At 35.6% G+C, this 19,025-nt stretch overlaps 1 protein-coding gene across 1 annotated transcript in view; it reads right to left on the minus strand.

Annotated features, from left to right (window-relative positions):
• FMN2 (formin 2) overlaps window positions 1-19,025 on the minus strand; it is a 154,474-nt gene that overhangs the window by 32,215 nt on the left and 103,234 nt on the right. Inside the window, exons 14-15 of the mRNA XM_063390397.1 lie at window positions 17,586-17,678; window positions 1,900-1,951 (exon numbers count right to left, since the gene is read on the minus strand). Of these exons, the coding sequence (XP_063246467.1) occupies window positions 1,900-1,951; window positions 17,586-17,678 (145 nt within the window). The remainder of the gene's footprint in view (window positions 1-1,899; window positions 1,952-17,585; window positions 17,679-19,025) is intronic.

Genomic DNA, 19,025 nt, shown 5'->3' on the forward strand with positions numbered 1-19,025 from the left:
CATGGAAGGAAGAAAGAAAATATCCTTGCTAGATATTCAGAGAAAAGAGGAGCAATGAAGCAGAATTTTCTTCTTTGACAAACTGTGTAAAAGGAGCTGGGAGAAGAAAGAACTAGGGCAAGTCAGAAGAAACAGACCAAGCTAAACAAGAATCCATGGAGCAGTTTGCTTTCTTCCCCCATCAGGGTAATAAAACCAATACAAAGTTTTTGATATGATGGTTCCAGTCTTGCCAGGGAAAAAGATTAGAAGGGAAAGAGAATTAGACACCAAAAGTTAGTGATAAATCACAAGATTTCTGAACAGATTGAAGATTCCACTGTCATTATATTTCTGTCACCTTTGGACTTGTATTCAAAGCCATTTTTGACAGGACAAATATTTTTCTTAAAAGAGCAATCAGAGATCACAAAAATCTCCTAACAGTGCCATCTTCTCTCAAAGTTTTATTGTGAAGGAAGATTTTAAAGACAAGCATTATGTAACTGAGCAGCTAAACAAACCTAAGAAATGTCAGGAATGCCTTTCATATTATTGAGCAAGAGGTGTGATACTAAGCCAAAGCAATATCCTAATGTTATCTCAGCCTGTTAGAGCATTGTGCTAGCAGCAGCAAGGTTTGATCCCTCTATGGGCCGTTCATTTAGGAGCTGGACTCGATGATCCTTGCAGGTCCCTTCCAACTCAGAATATTCTGTGATTCTGGAATGAAACTTAAGGGACCACAGACCTGCCCAAAGCAGCAGTCTGTGATTCTCCTATGCTCCCTTTCCACACCACCATGGTTCCACACCACTGAGGCATCACTCAAGGACCTACCATCTCCTTACAAGTAAGGAGGGAGGTTCCTGTGGCACTCACTCCTCTTGGCTTCTTTTTCAGGTACTAGCTTCACTACATGGCCCAAGGGAATAGAGAAAAAAATGTGACGTGTCAGGAAAGACATCAACCAACCTGTGGCATTACTGCAGCTAGCAAATTTGGGGGTTGAGGCCACAAAATGGCTAACAAACCACAGTAAAACCCAGAAACTTTTATAGTGATATTTTTTAGAGGAATCCTATTGAGAAACTTCATAATTCTGGGAGTATATAATTGATATATTCATTAGTATGTATTAAGTGATAGTTGTAGCTAGTACAAAAAGAAAATGCTATTTTTAGTGAAAGAAAAACAAATACAGACCATAAGTTTCCCTAAATTTGGGCTATAAATGCTGTGCAGCATATTTTTACCTCTTGCTGGGACCAATAAAATCTGTCCCATTTAAACACTGCTGCTTGAAAACTTTCCAAAATAATCAGAACAAACCACATGTTGTACAATGCAGTGACGTTCCCAGTTTTGAAAACTGCCTCAACTGCACACATCTATAATGAAATTTAATGAAGTACTTTTGCTTTTTGCCACCAAAGGTATTTGAAGATCTATCAGCAATTCTGTAAAGGAAGTCACATTTAATTATATGTCTCATTAGTCTATTAAAGAAAGGTTTTAATTGTTTTTTATAAAATGGACATTTTATAAGCAGAGGAAATGTGCTATATGAATACCTAATGAATAATAGGTATTGTTTGGGAAATACTAAATATCTCTCAAATCACCATGATTTTGGGGTATTATAAACAGTTTTCTCTTAGTCTAAATGGTATACTCTGAATTTATTTTGACATAAGTTTAATGCATTTTCTGAAAGACAGGAGTAATGTATAGTATTTCTTTAAAAAATTTCAATCTTTTTTCATTGTCAAATTAAAATTGACAATAACTAAATATTACTTTTCTTTGTGAGTGCATTTGTATTCCATTCAAAAATATAGTAATGGTGGCTACTAATACAGCAACTGCTAAAACCACATATTTTTCAAAGAAAGGTCTTACTACATTGCTCTTTCTTACCTTTTATGTGCTTCTGTCAGGGACTTCTCTTCATTCTCTTGGTCTATTTTGGCTGTAAAAATACAATCAAATAATTAGCAACAAAGTGAAAGAGATGTTTCAGAATAATTTTAATTTTAAATATGTCATGTGTAAAATATACAGAAACCACCTGAGGATATACTCATGAAGATCAGTTCTGAAAAAAATCAACCAACTGCCCCATTCAACAAACAACCACACAAATAAAACTACACAAATTTTGATAATCCTATTAAAAACAAATCCAAAACTGCCACTGCAAAAAGAAACCAATCCAAAACTCAAAGCCTAGGGAAAAAAAATCTTCCAGTAACCTAAACAACAATCGAGTCATGAAACTGACTTAAAACCAGATCTTAAATAATGATTCCAAAAACTCAAATAATATGGGAACTTGTCTACTAGGAGGAGGAAAAGCTGAGTAAAGAGCAGGAAGGATTCAGCCTTATAGCCTTTACACAAGTTGCTTGGCAATTACAAATGAAAACTCTTTGCTCTCCCTGTATACACATCCATTAGTGAAGTACTAGAGCTGTACCAGGCCCGTATTGACAACATAACTAATTTTATATGAACTATATTATCATTTGGGGCTCATGTGAAGGAAATTACAAATAAGAAACTATCATTCCCACACATTAGTGAAAAAATTCTCCATTTGCCACACGTTCTGTCATAATTTTTTGTGCACATTTCATTTAACTTAGATCACTGAAAGAACACTTAACAAAAAATCTACCAGAATGTGCACATTGACTAGGCATCACCGATGAGCAAAGCAACTGTCAATCTGCTCTGTGCATGTGTTTAGGTTTATATTTATGCAGTCATTCAGGTAATACAACTTCAATCTCATTTAAAGTCTGGGTGCTTGAGCAGAAAGCTTTCCCTTTTCAGTCTGCTAGACTTCTGGCATGCTAACTTGCAAGGAGAATTTTAGGATTTCCAAGAGTCAAATTTTTGAAACATGAAAAGGTTCTGAACTGTCCAGGTAACAAATGTCAGTGGTATAAAATTCATACAGAAATCTAAAAAAGAAGAAACATTTCAGCTATTGTTTATTCCACTTTCCCTACATAAATCTACAATATTAAATCATTAAAATTATTTTTTTGCATTACAGGTACACTGCCTTTGAAAAAGGAAACCCTGATTTTAAATTTGTTGACAAAAAAAGCAAAGCAAAGCCATAATTTGGATACAAAGATAATCACTCTTTTTCTATTAAAATATTTCAATCAACAGCAATTTACAAACATACACTCAAATAAGCATGTGAAATCTGTAGCATATATATACAAATGGAATTTCCTTATACTTTCCCCAGTCACAACAATGATCAGAGCTTTGTCTAGTGCTGCAAATGCTTTTTATTAATAGCAATGTAGTCTTCTGAGCAGTTGCACTGCTGATTAGTGCCCGGATATTTCCAGTGGAAAACACTGTATTTAGTAACCATTACTAAAAGACGTGGGCTCCACCACTGTTATCCTGAAAGTGAAAAAAAGATCCCAACAAACCACAGAAAACTTGAGGGAGAGATGGGCAAATGTTCTCAAGGAAATTGAAGAGCACGTGAATCCTGCCTGATTGCAGGTTTCAATACTGACTTGAAACTTGGCGCAGATTCTTCAGGAGGTTTGCAAAGGCTCACAACCCTTTCGAGTGAAGCTGAGCCCAGTGCTGAGTGGGCTGACTTAGAGCTTTTCTTGAAAGCCTTACATTGCTTAGGATAAGAAACCAGGTGTAATGTGGCAGCTCTTACAGAATTTCATTAATACTTTCTTTTTCATACTTCAATCCTGAAAATCAAGATATGACTAGTAAAAACATATAGTTCAAAAGAGAAGAAGCTGTGCACAAACTCTCTGGATGAAATGAGATCAAATATCTCATTCTGCATTAACACAATCACAAAGTATCTGTGGATACCCCTCTTAAGATAAATAATTCTATTACTGAAAAGTGCAATTTGGACTTCTTTCACTTAAACAATGTTTAGAAATAGAGGCTACCCTATTCCATGCTACAACAGTCCTGTATACATATGTCGCATTCTTAGGATATTAATCTTTTTATCATTTCCAAGATTGATGGGATGGAATGTCATTAGAACTGCCTTGTTTTAGGCCCTTTCTTCTTTATTTCAAATGTTCTGCACATGTTTACAAACAATGACTTATCCACCAGTAATGGAGCAAATATTCCACAATTTATTTTTCAAAAGAGTGTAAGCATAACATATTATCCTAAGCTTATCAAAAGATGTCAGAATATCCCCAGTCTGGCACTAGTTCTCTTTCAATTAAAAAAGAAATTTATTGTGGTCCAGAGAAGAAGAAAAACAAAATAAAGCCAAACAAACCCAAGGTTTTTCTGGTATCTATACTTATAGTAAATTCATAGAGAAGTACACTATGAAAAGAATTTCTAGAAACCCTGAATTGCAGAGATGCATGTTATAGCACCTTTTTTTTCTTTTCCCTTGATTTTTTTTAAGTAATAAGTATATATGCATAAGGCAGCTACTCTACCCACAGAGAGAGATTTCATCCTGCATCAAATCACGTCTTGATATTAAACAAAATACTGCAAGGAAAAGAATTTTCTCTGAAGAATTGCCTTGTAGTTTGTTCCAAATGTGATATTTTTAAACCTTCCTCATTTTATCAAAAAGATGTTACCCAGATCAAAATCTAATTTGCAACTCTTCTGCATTATTATTTTTCTAGAGAGAAAAAGTTAAAGATATTATGAAAACAATTCTGCTTCCATGAGACGACAGGTGGCAAAGAGAAAATATGTGAAAGAGAAAATATGGTATATACACTTAGATCTGGCCCTGTCCAAAGAAAATAATCAGATGTCTGCTTTTGCACTAGACACAGTAAACATCTAAGAGCTTCAGAAAATGGCTAGTTGAAAAGATGCAGTGAAATTTAATCAGTAAGGGAAGAAAACCTCCTGTTATCAAAACAACAGAATTTTTACTATCACCTGGATACAATGGAATAACTGTTAGATGTTGAAGCAGCTGGAGATTGTTATAAATTGTGGAATAGGAATATTATCACCTTAGTGGTTATATATACTTTGCTCTGCACTAATCACCCCATTGGTAAACGACTTCTAATTAAGTTTTCCTCTTTGAGTAGGGGAAGGAAAAAATTTCATTATGATGGATCCAGTTAAGTATCCCCAAATGCGTTATACTTCATCATTTCGCTCAGTATTATGCATCTTTATTATCATTTCTTCCTCCAAAGCACTTCATCACAGGTGTAAAAAGAGGGCATGAAAGGCAATGGTTTGGCTTCTTCATTCTTGGCATATATCCATTAAGTGCCAAATGCCAGCTAAAAGGTGCCCACCTATGAAGAACATTCAGGGGAGAAAAGTGTATTTCCTGTTACAAAAAAAGAACACCTATAACAGGTGAAATAATAATAATAAAAGAATATCAATGGCCAACACAGAAAAATTAGATAAATCCTGGGATACCATGGCAGCTGATCATATCTGAGCATTCTTCTCTGCCTCTGAAATTACTCTCTATCTTCTAGAAATAAGATTATTTCAAAAATATTGTTTGATTTTCTTTGAAAAACATTAAAAGAAGACTTGTAGTCATGCAGTATCCGTATCTGGTTTCATATATATTTGGAATCCATCAGCTAATACAGCAGTGACTGCTTGCAGGTTTTCTGACAGATGTAGGAATTTCTGCTTTTGGGTTAGTTTTCTTCCCCAGTATTCCATATTTTATTGGCTCATCATCTTTTTCTTACACCCCCAGCTAAGAACTTGATTCTTGACACTAATTAGCTAAAGTATGTCCAAATAAACTGTTCCAAATCTATTAAAGACTGTATCATACCAGGAAATACTCTCTCTTTTGTGTAACACATTCATGAGCAAAAGTAACAGATATATATGTTGGTCTTCACACACTCTGTATATTGTAGGGTTTTACATGCAGCTTTCATTATCCTGAAGGCATATATATTCTGAAAAATCTACTTCAAATAATATAGTTGGAAAATAACCTTAGGTTATACTGAAAGACACGGCCATCTCAAAACACACAGCATTTTAAGTCAACGTGACTTCTAACAGAGCCAAGCTACCTTATCAACGGTTTACAACATGTACTGATTTAGTTATATTTTCCCTTTTTAGTCTGAAAGCATCTTTAATGCCTTCTTGTTGGATGACATTCCACTCTTTGCCTGCTTTTTCCATTAAGATACCTTCAGATTATTTAAAGTTGGTCGCCTTTTAGAGCAAGGTCTATACTTCCTAAACACTTTATATATTTGGTCAAAATTCAAGTACATTCCTTCCTCCCTACGTCATTGCTTACCAAGTGTGAGGACTGTACTACATCCAAGGCTCTTATATCAATTCTTTGAACTACAGGACATATGTATCTCTTCAAAAATTATCCACTTCAGATGTCTTAATTTCTATTCTATCACTTTTGGGGTTTTTTTTAATTTGCTTTAATTTACTCCTTGGTGTTTTATAATTGTGGCATAAAACTCAGTTTCATGCAGTTCAAAATGAGTTTTCAAACAAGATCTCACAAATGAAGTCTAATTAACTGAATTCTCAAATCTTCTGTCCTTATCAGCATATACTCACCTTCCAGAATGATGTATACCATTGTTTTGTGTGTTTGCTCTTCCAATTCTTTTTGATTAGAGTCCTTCAAATGTTACAAATAAACTTCTACAAAGGCACACATATGAATAACCACACTAAGGCGACTTAAGCATTTATGAAAATCTGATGTATCTCACCAAAATGAGTGTGAGAAATAGACACAGGCATTTTAGAAAATGCTGGCCGTCAGAAGAACAGTAAAATTCACTTTTCTATAAATAGTTATTTTGTTTTCAAGAAACGTAAAGATGAAATTAAATTAAAAGGGGTTTAAAGGCAAGGATATAAACCATTGACTGACCACAAATTGTTCCCTCTGACCTCAGTGGATCATTTTGGATGTTATGCTAAGTTCGCTGCAGAAATCAAGCCACAATGTGAATGAAAACAACTACCAAGTATCCTCTCACTTTCAGTTCAAAAAACTTTCCCTGCTGGTCTCCTCCAAATTTAACCACCATACCTTCCTTGTGCACCAAATCTGACTTCTAAAAAATCTAATAACATGAATATATCTATTTTCTATATGTACAGACTATTTTCTGTGTGGACAGATATTGCAGATAACATTGGTTGTCCCTATTATTAATGTTGCAATTTCTTGTTTGAGAGTGTGATATTTCACTCTCATCATCTCTTCCACAGGATTAAAAGAAGATCTAAAAAGAAATATTTGATTTACAACTAACTGGAAACTCAGGACCCACAACCACTGGTTTAGACCAGAATTGTTGTGCTCCAGTTTTATATACATATTATTAAAAAGCAGGAAAATTGATAAAACTCCTTTTTACTGAAAAAAACCCTCAACAAATAAAAAAGAAAACAACCACTAATTTACAAACATTTGTTGGAGATTTACCAGGATCTTTAAAGATCTTTCACACTGGTGCTGAGGGAAGAGTAGATGGGGCTTTGAAAATATACCAAATATCTCTGCTAGCAGAGGCACAAATTCCAAAGAAGTCCCAACACAGCTAAACTAAGAACAAAATTGTGGGAAATTAACCTTTTTTTCCTAAAAAGTGTATGAAACTTTAGGCAGTACACCTGTCACTTTTGACCCAGCTTCATTAAGGCCTGAGGACCTCAGGTGCCTGAGAGAGGCCATGAGGATACCTTCTGTAGGTATCTCAAGCATGTGACTGGGACTGAAAGAAAACGGATATAGAGAAAATACTGGACGAACTACCAGCACAAGCAAGAGCATGCAGTTACTCTGCTATTATTAGGGTCTAAGGTCCATGTTTACAAGAGCTCTGTCAGTGCTTTTGAGAAAATTCCCCTATTCTCCTTGGTACTACATATAACTTTTAAACACACTCAGGAAACACCAAAATAACACTTGAAAGAATTTTTTTTGGCAGTTAACATACTATTCAAGACTGTATTTTGAAAAACCTTGAAACACCAAAGCAGAATATCAAATACGCCAGAATCAATAGAAAAGTTTCTTTCTTTCCCTCGCCCTCTACCCCTAATCCCTTTTAGACTTCTGAATTTGTCTAGCCTCAATTTTTCGATTTTGTGAGTGTTATCTTTGCATGTTTTACTTAGTGTGGTTGGGGCATTAGTGGCACTAGGAAGAACTAGCCATTTTAGATGGACACTATCAAAAAGGAAGTGGGTTTTGGGGAAGACTGTAAAGGAAAGTTAGACAATCATTAATTTTTAAATGATGACAGGGGCTTGTGCTTAGTAGCTTTGTGAAAAAAAAAGCATAAAACTCAAGCGGAGAATTGAATATGAAGTATGCAAGGGATTTGATGAAAAAATAGACTCAAAGCTACCAATTAATAAGAATTATCAAAGTGCTCTATGTATAAATGTACTAGATAAGCACAGTCACACAACAAGCTGACCCGTTAGTGCCTATTCAGAAAGTATTCCAAGTAGACCTTGTCAGTCTACTCAAACTGCATTCAAACACCCTGACAGAGCTTTTGTTCCACCAGAATTTTTTGTTGTTGGTTTGTGGTATGATCTTGACCCAGTGATTACTGTCTGTAGTCACTGTCTGGCCCCAATCCCTGCTGCAATTTAAGCTATTTCTGCTGAACCAGTTTCAAAGGGCTATGAGTAAGGAGATGCACGAAACTGCCATCCCTTCTGATCTCCCGATCTCTCTTAAGGGAATATCACATCTTCTCAGGTAATTGAATACAGGAATGCAACTGAGTAATCTCAGATGGAAGGCAACAAGAATCCTTTCATCTGCTTGTCTATGTCCTAAATCTTTTTGCTTTTTTCCTCTCTTTTTATTTAAAGTGTTAACTAGTATTTGTTTATAATTAGCTATGAATGTGCTTTCCAGTAACTTTCAAGTGGAGCCAGTTTTTTTCTTTTTTTTTTTCAACAGATACAAAGCCTTTTCAATGACTCATTAGAGCTGTGTTGCTATAGTTTTGAGAATTTCTATTTACACTGAAAAAAGATCCAAGTACATTTGGATGGCTTACTATCCGGTAAATTCGTGCTAAGAAACCTTAACAAGAGAGGAAAGCAGGATTCTTCTGGGAATCCTATCAAGAGTCTTACATCCTTCTGTACTTCCTACAACAAATTCATAAAAGGTTGTTAGCGTGAATCTGTTCCTCCTCTCCCATTTTCTGAGCTTTCTATTTATACAGGTGAGTAAATGCTTAAATAGAACATTTACATTTAAACATTCAGACCATAATTTCTTGAAGATAACTTGGGACAGAGCATCCAGTATGCTGAACATTTTCCTAATGGTGTTGTTCCTTTTTTTTTTTTTCAAAACCTATGATCAACTCAACACATAAATATTTATATTGATTCCAGCCAATTATACTTCCTTATGACGTTATATCCTCATACAATAGGAATGCATATTATGTACTAGATCCATAGATTGTAAGTGGGAAATATAGAAGCACAGCTTAAAACTCCATTGAATATGCAAGGACAGAAACTTGAACTTCATTTTAAAAAAAAATAATACTCTATAAAAGGAGATTTACTTTTGACTCACTATTCGTCAGCAAGTGGTCCAGCCACACTGCCAAAGCTGGAGAAGGCAAAGGCAAGAGAGTAAAAGAATAAGAAAGGAGAAGACTGGGTTTGACACTATGGAACCTAAAGGTACACGAGTTCATGTGACCTGTTGAGATTCATCTGTGTACAAGGAAGTGGCTAAGCCACTATCCATCATATCTGAGAAATTGTGGCTGTCCTGTGAAGTTTCCAGTGACTGGAAAAGTGGAAACACAACTCCCCATTTTGAAAGGGAAATAAGGAAGATCTGGGGAACTACAGCCCAGGCAGTCTCAAGTCAGTGACAGGCAAGATCATGGAGCAGATTATCCTGAAAACTGTGCTAAGGCAAATGGAAAAAAGAAAGTTATTGGTGACAGCCAGTATAGCTCCATTTAAGTACAAAGACTGCTTGACAAATTTGGTGGCTTTCTATGATGGGGTCCCAGTGTTGATGGATAAGGTGAGAGTACTGATGTCATATGCCTGGAATCATACAAAGCACTGTCCCACATGACACCCTTGAGACATAGGCTTGACAGATGGGACACTGGGTAGATAAAAAACTGGCTGATGTTTGCACTCAGAGACTTGTGGTTAACAGCTCCAAGTAGAAAGCAGTGACAAGTGCATTACTCAGAGATTGGTTTTGGGACCAGCAATTTTTAACAGCTTTGTTGACGACACAGACAGTGAAATTGAGGACACACCCATCAAGTTCACTGTTGACACCATGCTGTGTGGTGCAGTCAATACCACAAGAGCTTTGAAGGACCAGGACAGGCTTGAGAGGTCAGCTTGTGTCAGCCTCAAGAAGTTCAACAAAGCCAAGTGCAAGGTCCTATACCTCAGTCAGATCAATCCTAAGTGCAAACATAGGTTAGGTAGAGAACGGTTTCAGAACAGATGAGGAGCAAGGCACGGGGGTCAATGAGAAGCTCACCATGACTGGGCAATGCAGGCTCACAGCCCCAAAAGCCAACTGTGTCATGGGCTGCATCAAAAGTAGTGTGGCCAGCAGACCAAGGGAGGTGATTCTCCTCCTCTGCTCTGCTCTTGGGAGACCCCACTTGGGGTACTATGTCCAGCTCTGGGGCCCCCAACCTAAGCAAGCAACCTTTTGGAGTGAATACATAGAAGGTGATAAAAAGGATGGAACACCTCTTCTATGAAGACAAGAGAAAAGAAGGCTTTGGGGCCACCTTACATCAGCCTTCCAGTAACTAAAGGGGGCTTACAAGAGAGCCGGTGAGGAACTTTTTACAGGGACATTTAGTGATAAGACAAGGGGAAATGGCGTCAAACTGAAAGAGGATACATTTACATTAGATGCAAGGAATAAATTCTTCACTGTGAGTATGGTGAGACATTGGAACAGGTTGGTCATAGAACTGGATGTCCCATCCCTGGAAGTGTTCAGTGGTGGGTTGGATGGGGCTCTGGGCAACCTGGTCTAGTGGAAGGTGTGCCTGTCCATCGTATGGGATTGGAACTAGATGATTTTGAGGGTCTTCTCCAACCCAAACCATTCTATCATTTATCAGCCTTTGAAGGATGACATCTCCTGTCAGCTGAATTGAGGGAGAGAAAAGTGGGACCCAAATCCAACATTTAAAAAAAACCCCAGAACATAACAACAACCAAAAAAATCCAGCAAATCACTCCATCATACTTAGTTATGTATTTTTAGCAGTTACCCACTGTAATGTTGTCATGTCACATTCACAGAAGTAAAATACATTGTCTTTTGTGTGCAGTTTTGAGCTCCTCACTCAATGCTTCCCGTTGCTCATCTTAAATCCTACATTGCTAAAAGGTCTCAGGCCAGGACTAGGCAGGAAACAGATGCGAAGTTAAACAGCATACCTATGACTAAATATATATCTGTCTATAGACATATATATTTATATATATATGTCTTCATAGTAAAGACCCAGCAAGCGAATTGTTCATCTGTGAGCCTGGACTTCCCAGTGCTCAAGAACACATGTCATTGTGATTAGGGCTCATGAAAGACCTAAGTGCCCTTAAGCTTTAATGTCCTCTTATTTTTCATTCTCCATCCCAAGACCTACATCATAAAAGAAATCTTATTTGATTACATTTTTAGAAGAGATTAAAAATGTGACTTTTCTGCCCTCCCCAAATATCCACAAGGTTTTTACTAATATTTTTCAGAAGGCATTTTTTTTCAGCATCTTTTGAGTTGGATGACTTGTATCACACTATTTTGATACTCATACATTGATCTGTTCTCATGTGATGACAAAATACCTTTTTTAACTCTACCACACCGGTGGATGTCTGAAACCAGTGTGATGCCTACAAAAATGATTAGATGAAATCCTGTGCCAAAGGCACAAAACAGCTGACAGCCCCAGTCTAAAAGTTTGGTCTTTCATGGACTTTGAAGCAAGGTAAGGCTAATTCAGTGAAGCCTGTCTAGTGTTGCAAATGCAACACAATCCAAATTAGGATTATTATGTATAAATGCACACCAATGGAGGTGCTGACATCTGAAGTAGGCACACGTTTATATCATGCTGACGTTAAACTATTTATCAGCATTAAGATGTCAGTGTGAGATTATAAAAATACTTTCAAGACTCAAAGAACAAGTTTTTAAAGCTCCTTCAATAATTCAACAAGAAGAATACCAACAGAAAAATGTAAACATTCATAAAATTAAACTGCTTAAGTTGAATTCCTGCGTCTTTTGTTCTAGTGAGTTTATGTTGCTTGCCCTTCATATTCCTCCAACATTTTCTTCTCAAAGGAAAAAAAATATTTTTTAGATCTTCGTTATGAGTATATTTTGGTAATCATAATAATATTTAAAGTGAGTATCTCCACATAAATTACTAATATGTAACCTCTTAATGTTTTGTGTAATTTTTCAAAGAAAAACAAAAACACATTTATTGATGTATCTTCCTAATCATGTTTCAGTCATATTTTCTTCAAATTATTTTTAGAAAAGTTATGAACTACTGCTATGTTCTCCCTTATATTAATCAAACTATAAAAACAATATTTAAAGAAAATGGAATCTTCAAAATCAATCATTCTGGGTTAGAAAAGGCTAGAATTAAGATTACTCTAACAGCACTCATTTTACAATCATCTACAGTATTTCTGGAGCCAGGAACTTAACCCAGACATCCAAGATTCAGTCTGATGCTTTAGTCTCATTCACAATCCATCATTTCATGATGCACAGCCTTTTGCTACTTGACCTAAAAGAACAAGTCATGACCAACTATCTGGTTGCAGCTACAGCGATAAATAGAACTCACTGTGATTTATACATTCCTTTCCTGATAGTTTGGAAACAGGGTTCCTGAATGCTCTTCCAGGCAAAAAAAGGAGATAGTTACAGACAGTTCAACTAATAGGACAATTTTAGCATCTTTAGTCTGTAAGATCATGAGGATGTGACTAGAATTTAGGTCTAGAGAGGAGTTTATACTCTTTGGTCCAGCAGAACAAAACTTGGTGCTGGTATTCACTTAAAATAGCAGAACTGCAGAATTTTGCAAAGTAAGACTAGAAGGAACCAAAAATTGAATGGTAACCGTGTGTCCCAAACTTTAAATCACACAAGAATAATGTTAATTGCTTTGAGATGAACTAGTCAAACATCAGAAATTTTTGTTTTTACTTGTGCAAACGATGCTTGTACTTCTCCCATGGTGCAATGCTTTTTCTAAAGTCCAAAATTAATTACATTAGCTTAGCTTCTTAATATGATGTAGGATGATTTGCTCAGATTTGAAGTCTGCAACATTTTCAGAATTTATAGAATCTCAGTGCAAAAGCTGAGATTTCAACCTATTGAATCTTCCCACCTCTCAAACTCACTACTCTGAGGGAGTGATGGTTGCTACCTCCTGCCCTAAGTTTCCTGGTTTATTAAATTGACAAGAATGCAGAGCCTAGACAGCATTCCAATAGCAAACACCAAGAGATAGCTTTTCATTGCAAATTTAACCACAGTTAAATGGAGACTATGAATCATTTGTGGTTCATGCACACACAATTCTTTCAGCAAGAGCTGGCTAACCTGTCCAGTGGGGACAAGGTTAAAGGATCACTAACTGCTAATGAAATTCCTCTACAAACTGCATGATAATTAGTACCCTCAGCATTTCCCCACAGTCCTGTGTCAGATTCATTTTCACCAGGAAAAGAAATGATTTCCAAGTCCTTCTAAACTGGTGGATGTGATTTTTCATGTATTTGCATCCCTATCTATTCACAGCTGCACATGGAACAATGGAGGCAAGGTTCCCAAATAGTGCTTTGCTTTCAACCTCTTTCATCCAAGTCATGATAACTTGTGGGGAATAACTCAAAGACAGAAAATGTGACTATAAATGCTATCTTGGGGACATGCAAATTTTAAATTCCTACTGTTTGGTATGAATAAATTTTCATTGGAAAAGGATAACTGTTTTACTAAATTTCACAGTTATATATTACATATTAGAAATGCTTAGATAAATGATTATAAAAATCAAATAAGAGAAAATTGAAGCTTTATATTTTCTGACAACTTTTCTTTAGTAACATTTTTTGAAATAGATTTTATACTTTTTTAATTATTATTTTTTCCTTTAAAACCATATGGCTATGGAGAAGTTCAGAAAAAGAAATTACATTTGTAAGAACAGGAGACCACATACATTTGGTGACTTTATGTGATTGCAGTATGTGGACTCAAAAAGTGGACCTGAAAAGAAATTAAGGAGGAGAAAACATGGAATAAAACAAGAGAACCTGGAAGAACAGAGAGGATTTTGTTGGAGGTTTTGAAGCACACAGGCTCTCAAAAATCTAGTGCATAGGATAAATCATGCTTGCCAATATCCACTAAGCCAATGTAGAAAGGAGAGCACAGATAATTTAACCTTCTGTTACATATATTGATCATTTAAGAATGATCATGAATTTCCTCAAGAAAAGACTGGCACCCTGTCACTAATTTGCATACTTTAATGCACATGCTGATTGTTTAGCCTACTGACTTGGATGGCAAGGCAAATACTGAACAGCCTTCATCACGCATACCACTACCATTTTCATCTATAAATTTCATGATTCTGAACACATTCTTTTCTCTTCCCCTTCTTTAGCTTTCAAATGAAACAATCTTTACAATCAAGCTAGTGATATACAACCTTGTTTTGTCTCTGATGAATCTAATAAAAGTGCTAACACTAAAAAAAAGCGTTTTTTATTAACACATCATTAGCAACAATCAGCTAGACTAGTTGTAGGAACATAACTCAAAGTTATCTAGCTGTGCGTGGCAGTAACTATTCTCATAAAGCATAGCCTTTCTAAGCCCTTGCCAAGGATATTTAATTTGGTGTCCAAGTTTTCTTGCCTATGGGAAAACCATTTTCCATTTTAGCTGCTTGCAACATGTATAAGTGAATATGCTGTAAGTAACTAGCCACTTTGAACTTTTGGGTCACGTTATGCACACAAGTTATCTGCTCTGAAAAGGCATCATATAAACATGCCAAATTATTCAACCTTATGAAAAATGCTTTTCATCTGAGTTATAAGTTAAAACTTTTTCTGACTTTAGAGAAACTGGAACTTGAAAAGATAAAAACGTAAAGCTTGATTTTTCTTTGCCCAGAGCATATGTTATACAAACAAAAATCCCCAAAAGGTGCCAAGAATTGTCCCTCTGTTTTTCTAAATGATCACGTGTGCAGTCTAGCTGAAAAGACTCATCGATTATGTCTACACAAACAACAAAAGCCCGTAGAAAAAATATCTAGATCAAAAGCCTGTCAAACACTGAACAGGAAAGAGAAATCCTGCTTTAAACATGGCCTCTTTCAAGTCGGAATTCAATCCCATGAAGTAAAAACAAAGGATTTCATAATGAAAGGTATTTAAATTACTTTATTTTTGGAACTTAACCAGGGATTCTTTTTTGCTATATGTTAGCCTTTGTCTTCCTTACATTGGGACAGAATTCTGTAGGCATAATAGGCCCTACAGTTAAAAAAAAAATGTAGAAATTTTTTAGTCACACTTTACTGTGCTCACAATACACATTTCCAATTATTTTCATCAAAATGAAACAGTGATATTTTAACTAACATTATGAGTTTCTCCTTTTGTCAACCACCCAACAACATACCCTACTAATACAGGAACACAGCAAAGCTCTTAATGGATGTGATCAATATCCTTTTTTTCTTTTCTTTTCTCTCACTCTCCTAAACGACAGATACACAATCACAAAGAAAATGCATATCCTTGTAAAACCAGATCACTATACAGCACATATAAAATTATATTCTGGAAAGTACAGCCAGAAATCATAAAATAGGCAGTACTAAAAAGTTAAATACTTTAAAAATATCGTTTCTGAAGGAAAAAAACCCCAATTTTAACAAATTTTGCCATCTGCTAAAACGCAATCATATAATCATGGAATGGTTTGGGTTGGAAGGGACCTTAAGATCGTCTATTTCCAAATCCTGTACCATACTCAGGGACACCTTTCACCAGACCAGGTTGGTCAGAGCTCTATCCAGCCTTGGTCTGAACATTTCCAGGGATAATGCCCATATTTGATTTCCTGCTTTGTTAATAAGGTTAAAATGACATGATATACAGTATGCCAAAAGTGATATCCTACAGACAAACTTGTGATTTGAATGTATCCTATCTATACATTAAAATTACAATATAAACTTAATGCAAAACACTTGCTACATGTTCAATTATACTACTTCTGCAATATTGGTATGCCAGAATCCAGTTTTAAATTGGTTCATCCCTACTGGTGCTGGAGACAACATTCTGTTTGCCAGGTTTGGCTTATAGACATTTGTCTTTGAAAACATCAATTCATCTTTGAGGATTAAAAACATTGGGTGTGCTCAATTTATTCCCTGTAATTTAGAGTCCCAAAATGGATCAGCACGGATCAGCACATGAGCAGCCTAGGCCAGTCCCCTCCAACCTAAACCATTCTGTGATTCTATTGTACTCCACTTAAAACATTTGGATAGTTAGTCATCTTGGATACTCTAACCAGGAAGATATATAAGCATATCTGACCAGCCTCTCGAATGCAAAGCACATACAGCTAATAACTATTTCTAGATACAGTAGCTCTTCAATACATCTCTAGGTTAATGAATTGATGAATCAGCACTAGAAACAGAATTTTCACATAATTTGCCTGTTCAGGAGATGACAAGTCTGCCTTCAATTATAAGAGGAAATATCAAAGCAAAAAGAGCAGCAATATGTTAAAAAAATATGTTAGTGTACTCATCAGGGTATTTTAACCCTGATGCATTCAATTCTGACTTGCATTAAAAAGCAAATTGGTCAATGCAGTAGTATTTCAAGAGATGCTCTCACATACCATTAGTCAAAACCTAAAGTTACCCATATTTCCTATAATCTTGTCATAGAAAGGTCTCATAAAGCATAGTCCATTCATTTTTAACGTGTTTTTCTAATACTCAGGATGCCACTTGATCCTGGATATTACTGATATATTTTTTCTTGCTGTGTTAACCATCTATCACATCCAAGTATTTCATATGGATTTGCAGTAGATATGGAAAACCTTTAACTACTTTGGTTATACTTATTCCATATTTTTGGTGCATACAAAAGAATTATCTCATTGGAATTAAGTTAATGAAACAGATTCAGCTTCAATAATTTTTCAAGGAATGAAGGCTGTAAATTTGTTTTCTACTGGAATGTTGAACTTAGAAGATCACACACTCAAGCCAATCGCATTTGTCTTTGCTGTCATGCAAAAGAGTGAGTCACCTATAGTACAAGAGAATTATTTTGCAAATCTGTTAGAACTGTGTGGCATCTGATCAAACTAATCCATGACTTTCTATGATGCCAAAATAAACAGTGCCTTTCCCACAACGTGTAAACATTTCTCCCATAACTTTCCTTTGAAATGTCATGAAAAGGTTAAGCGACGTTTCATTATTTACCTTGACTAATGAATTGCTCCATGTTGTCTTTGAAGGGCTGTAGGTGCTCTTCTAGTGATAGCTGATAAACTTTTGCTGCTTCTGTCTCACATGCTGAAATTGAAGTAACAGATTAGTTTAGGATGACACATCACGGCATGGATCTGCATGCTGTAATAAAAGACACTTTAATTCATATCCAGTGAAACCACTGGAATATGTGCCTCAAACACACAAGTACAAATGCTAAGATAATAGAATCAGGAACAGTCATGTTCCCAATAAAATATTTTTATATGCAGAAATTTGTGGCTGGCATGTGAGTTTAAATAAGTGGTAGCAAAAATTAACAAAAGTATTCAATTGTTTTGAGAGAGAAAGACAAATTTAAGGGGCAGAATTGTACAGGAACAAAATTAAAAACTCAGATTCAAGATGGTGTTGATATACTTGGCCACATGTAATAGTGCCTGAATCAAAATAAGGTTTAGATGCAAAATCTGCACCAAATACTAGGAAAGACCTTAATTTGTGAAGTTAAGCCAGATGAAGGCTTGATACTTGATAAAACCACAGATTCAGTGAAGAGTTTTGCGTTGTTCAAAAGTAATAGAGCAAAAGGATTAAAGGGAAAGATTGTAAGAATATGGTACTCATGGCTTGAATTCTGTGAGAGAATGTGAACAAGAACAGCTTGCTTCTTATTGGACTAAAAACCAAGACAGAGAATCTGGAGTGTAAAGTGGCCCTGACACAAAGATTATTTGTGAGTAAGGTGGTACCATCATACCACCAACTATCCAAGCTATTTTAATTTGGGTCAAGAGAAGACCTGAGACTATTATTTCAGGTGAATGTTAAATTCCAATTTCCACTAGAAGAGAAAGCATTTTAGGCTGTGATAAGTTCCTATTATTCAGTAGAAACGAATCCTACTTCATTCTGCCTCAGAATTTCCAGTTCAACTGCATACATTCCAAAACATGGATTTCCTTGCTTACCCTCCAGAGTTTCTTTAGGAAAAAAGAATTATTACTATGTCTTTAAAGACAGAAATCTCGTTAAAGGTTTAAAAAATCTTTTGAGGTAGCAGAAAGCACTATCCTAAATATTTAAAATGCATATATACCAAAAAGCAGACTGACTCAAATAACTGGTAACTTCACACAAGTGGAGTAAAACCAGGGTGATAATAACAATTAAATTTTAATTATTATTTTTTAAAGCTTAGAGAAAAATAGAAAAAACAACAGCAGAAATTTAGGGGAAAGAAACATGAATATGTCTACTGAGACAGATAACCTACTTATCAAGCAATATTAAAATTTAAAAGAAATATCTCCCATATAGTTATATAATATTTAATTACACAATGGGAAGCCTGTAGTTTTTGAACAAATATTTGTCAACACATGTGAAATAGAGGAGGGAAAGTAAATGACCATGCATTTTCCTACAACA

The sequence above is a fragment of the Prinia subflava genome, chromosome 2 (genome assembly GCF_021018805.1).
Source record: "Prinia subflava isolate CZ2003 ecotype Zambia chromosome 2, Cam_Psub_1.2, whole genome shotgun sequence".
Taxonomy (NCBI): Eukaryota; Metazoa; Chordata; class Aves; order Passeriformes; family Cisticolidae; genus Prinia; species Prinia subflava.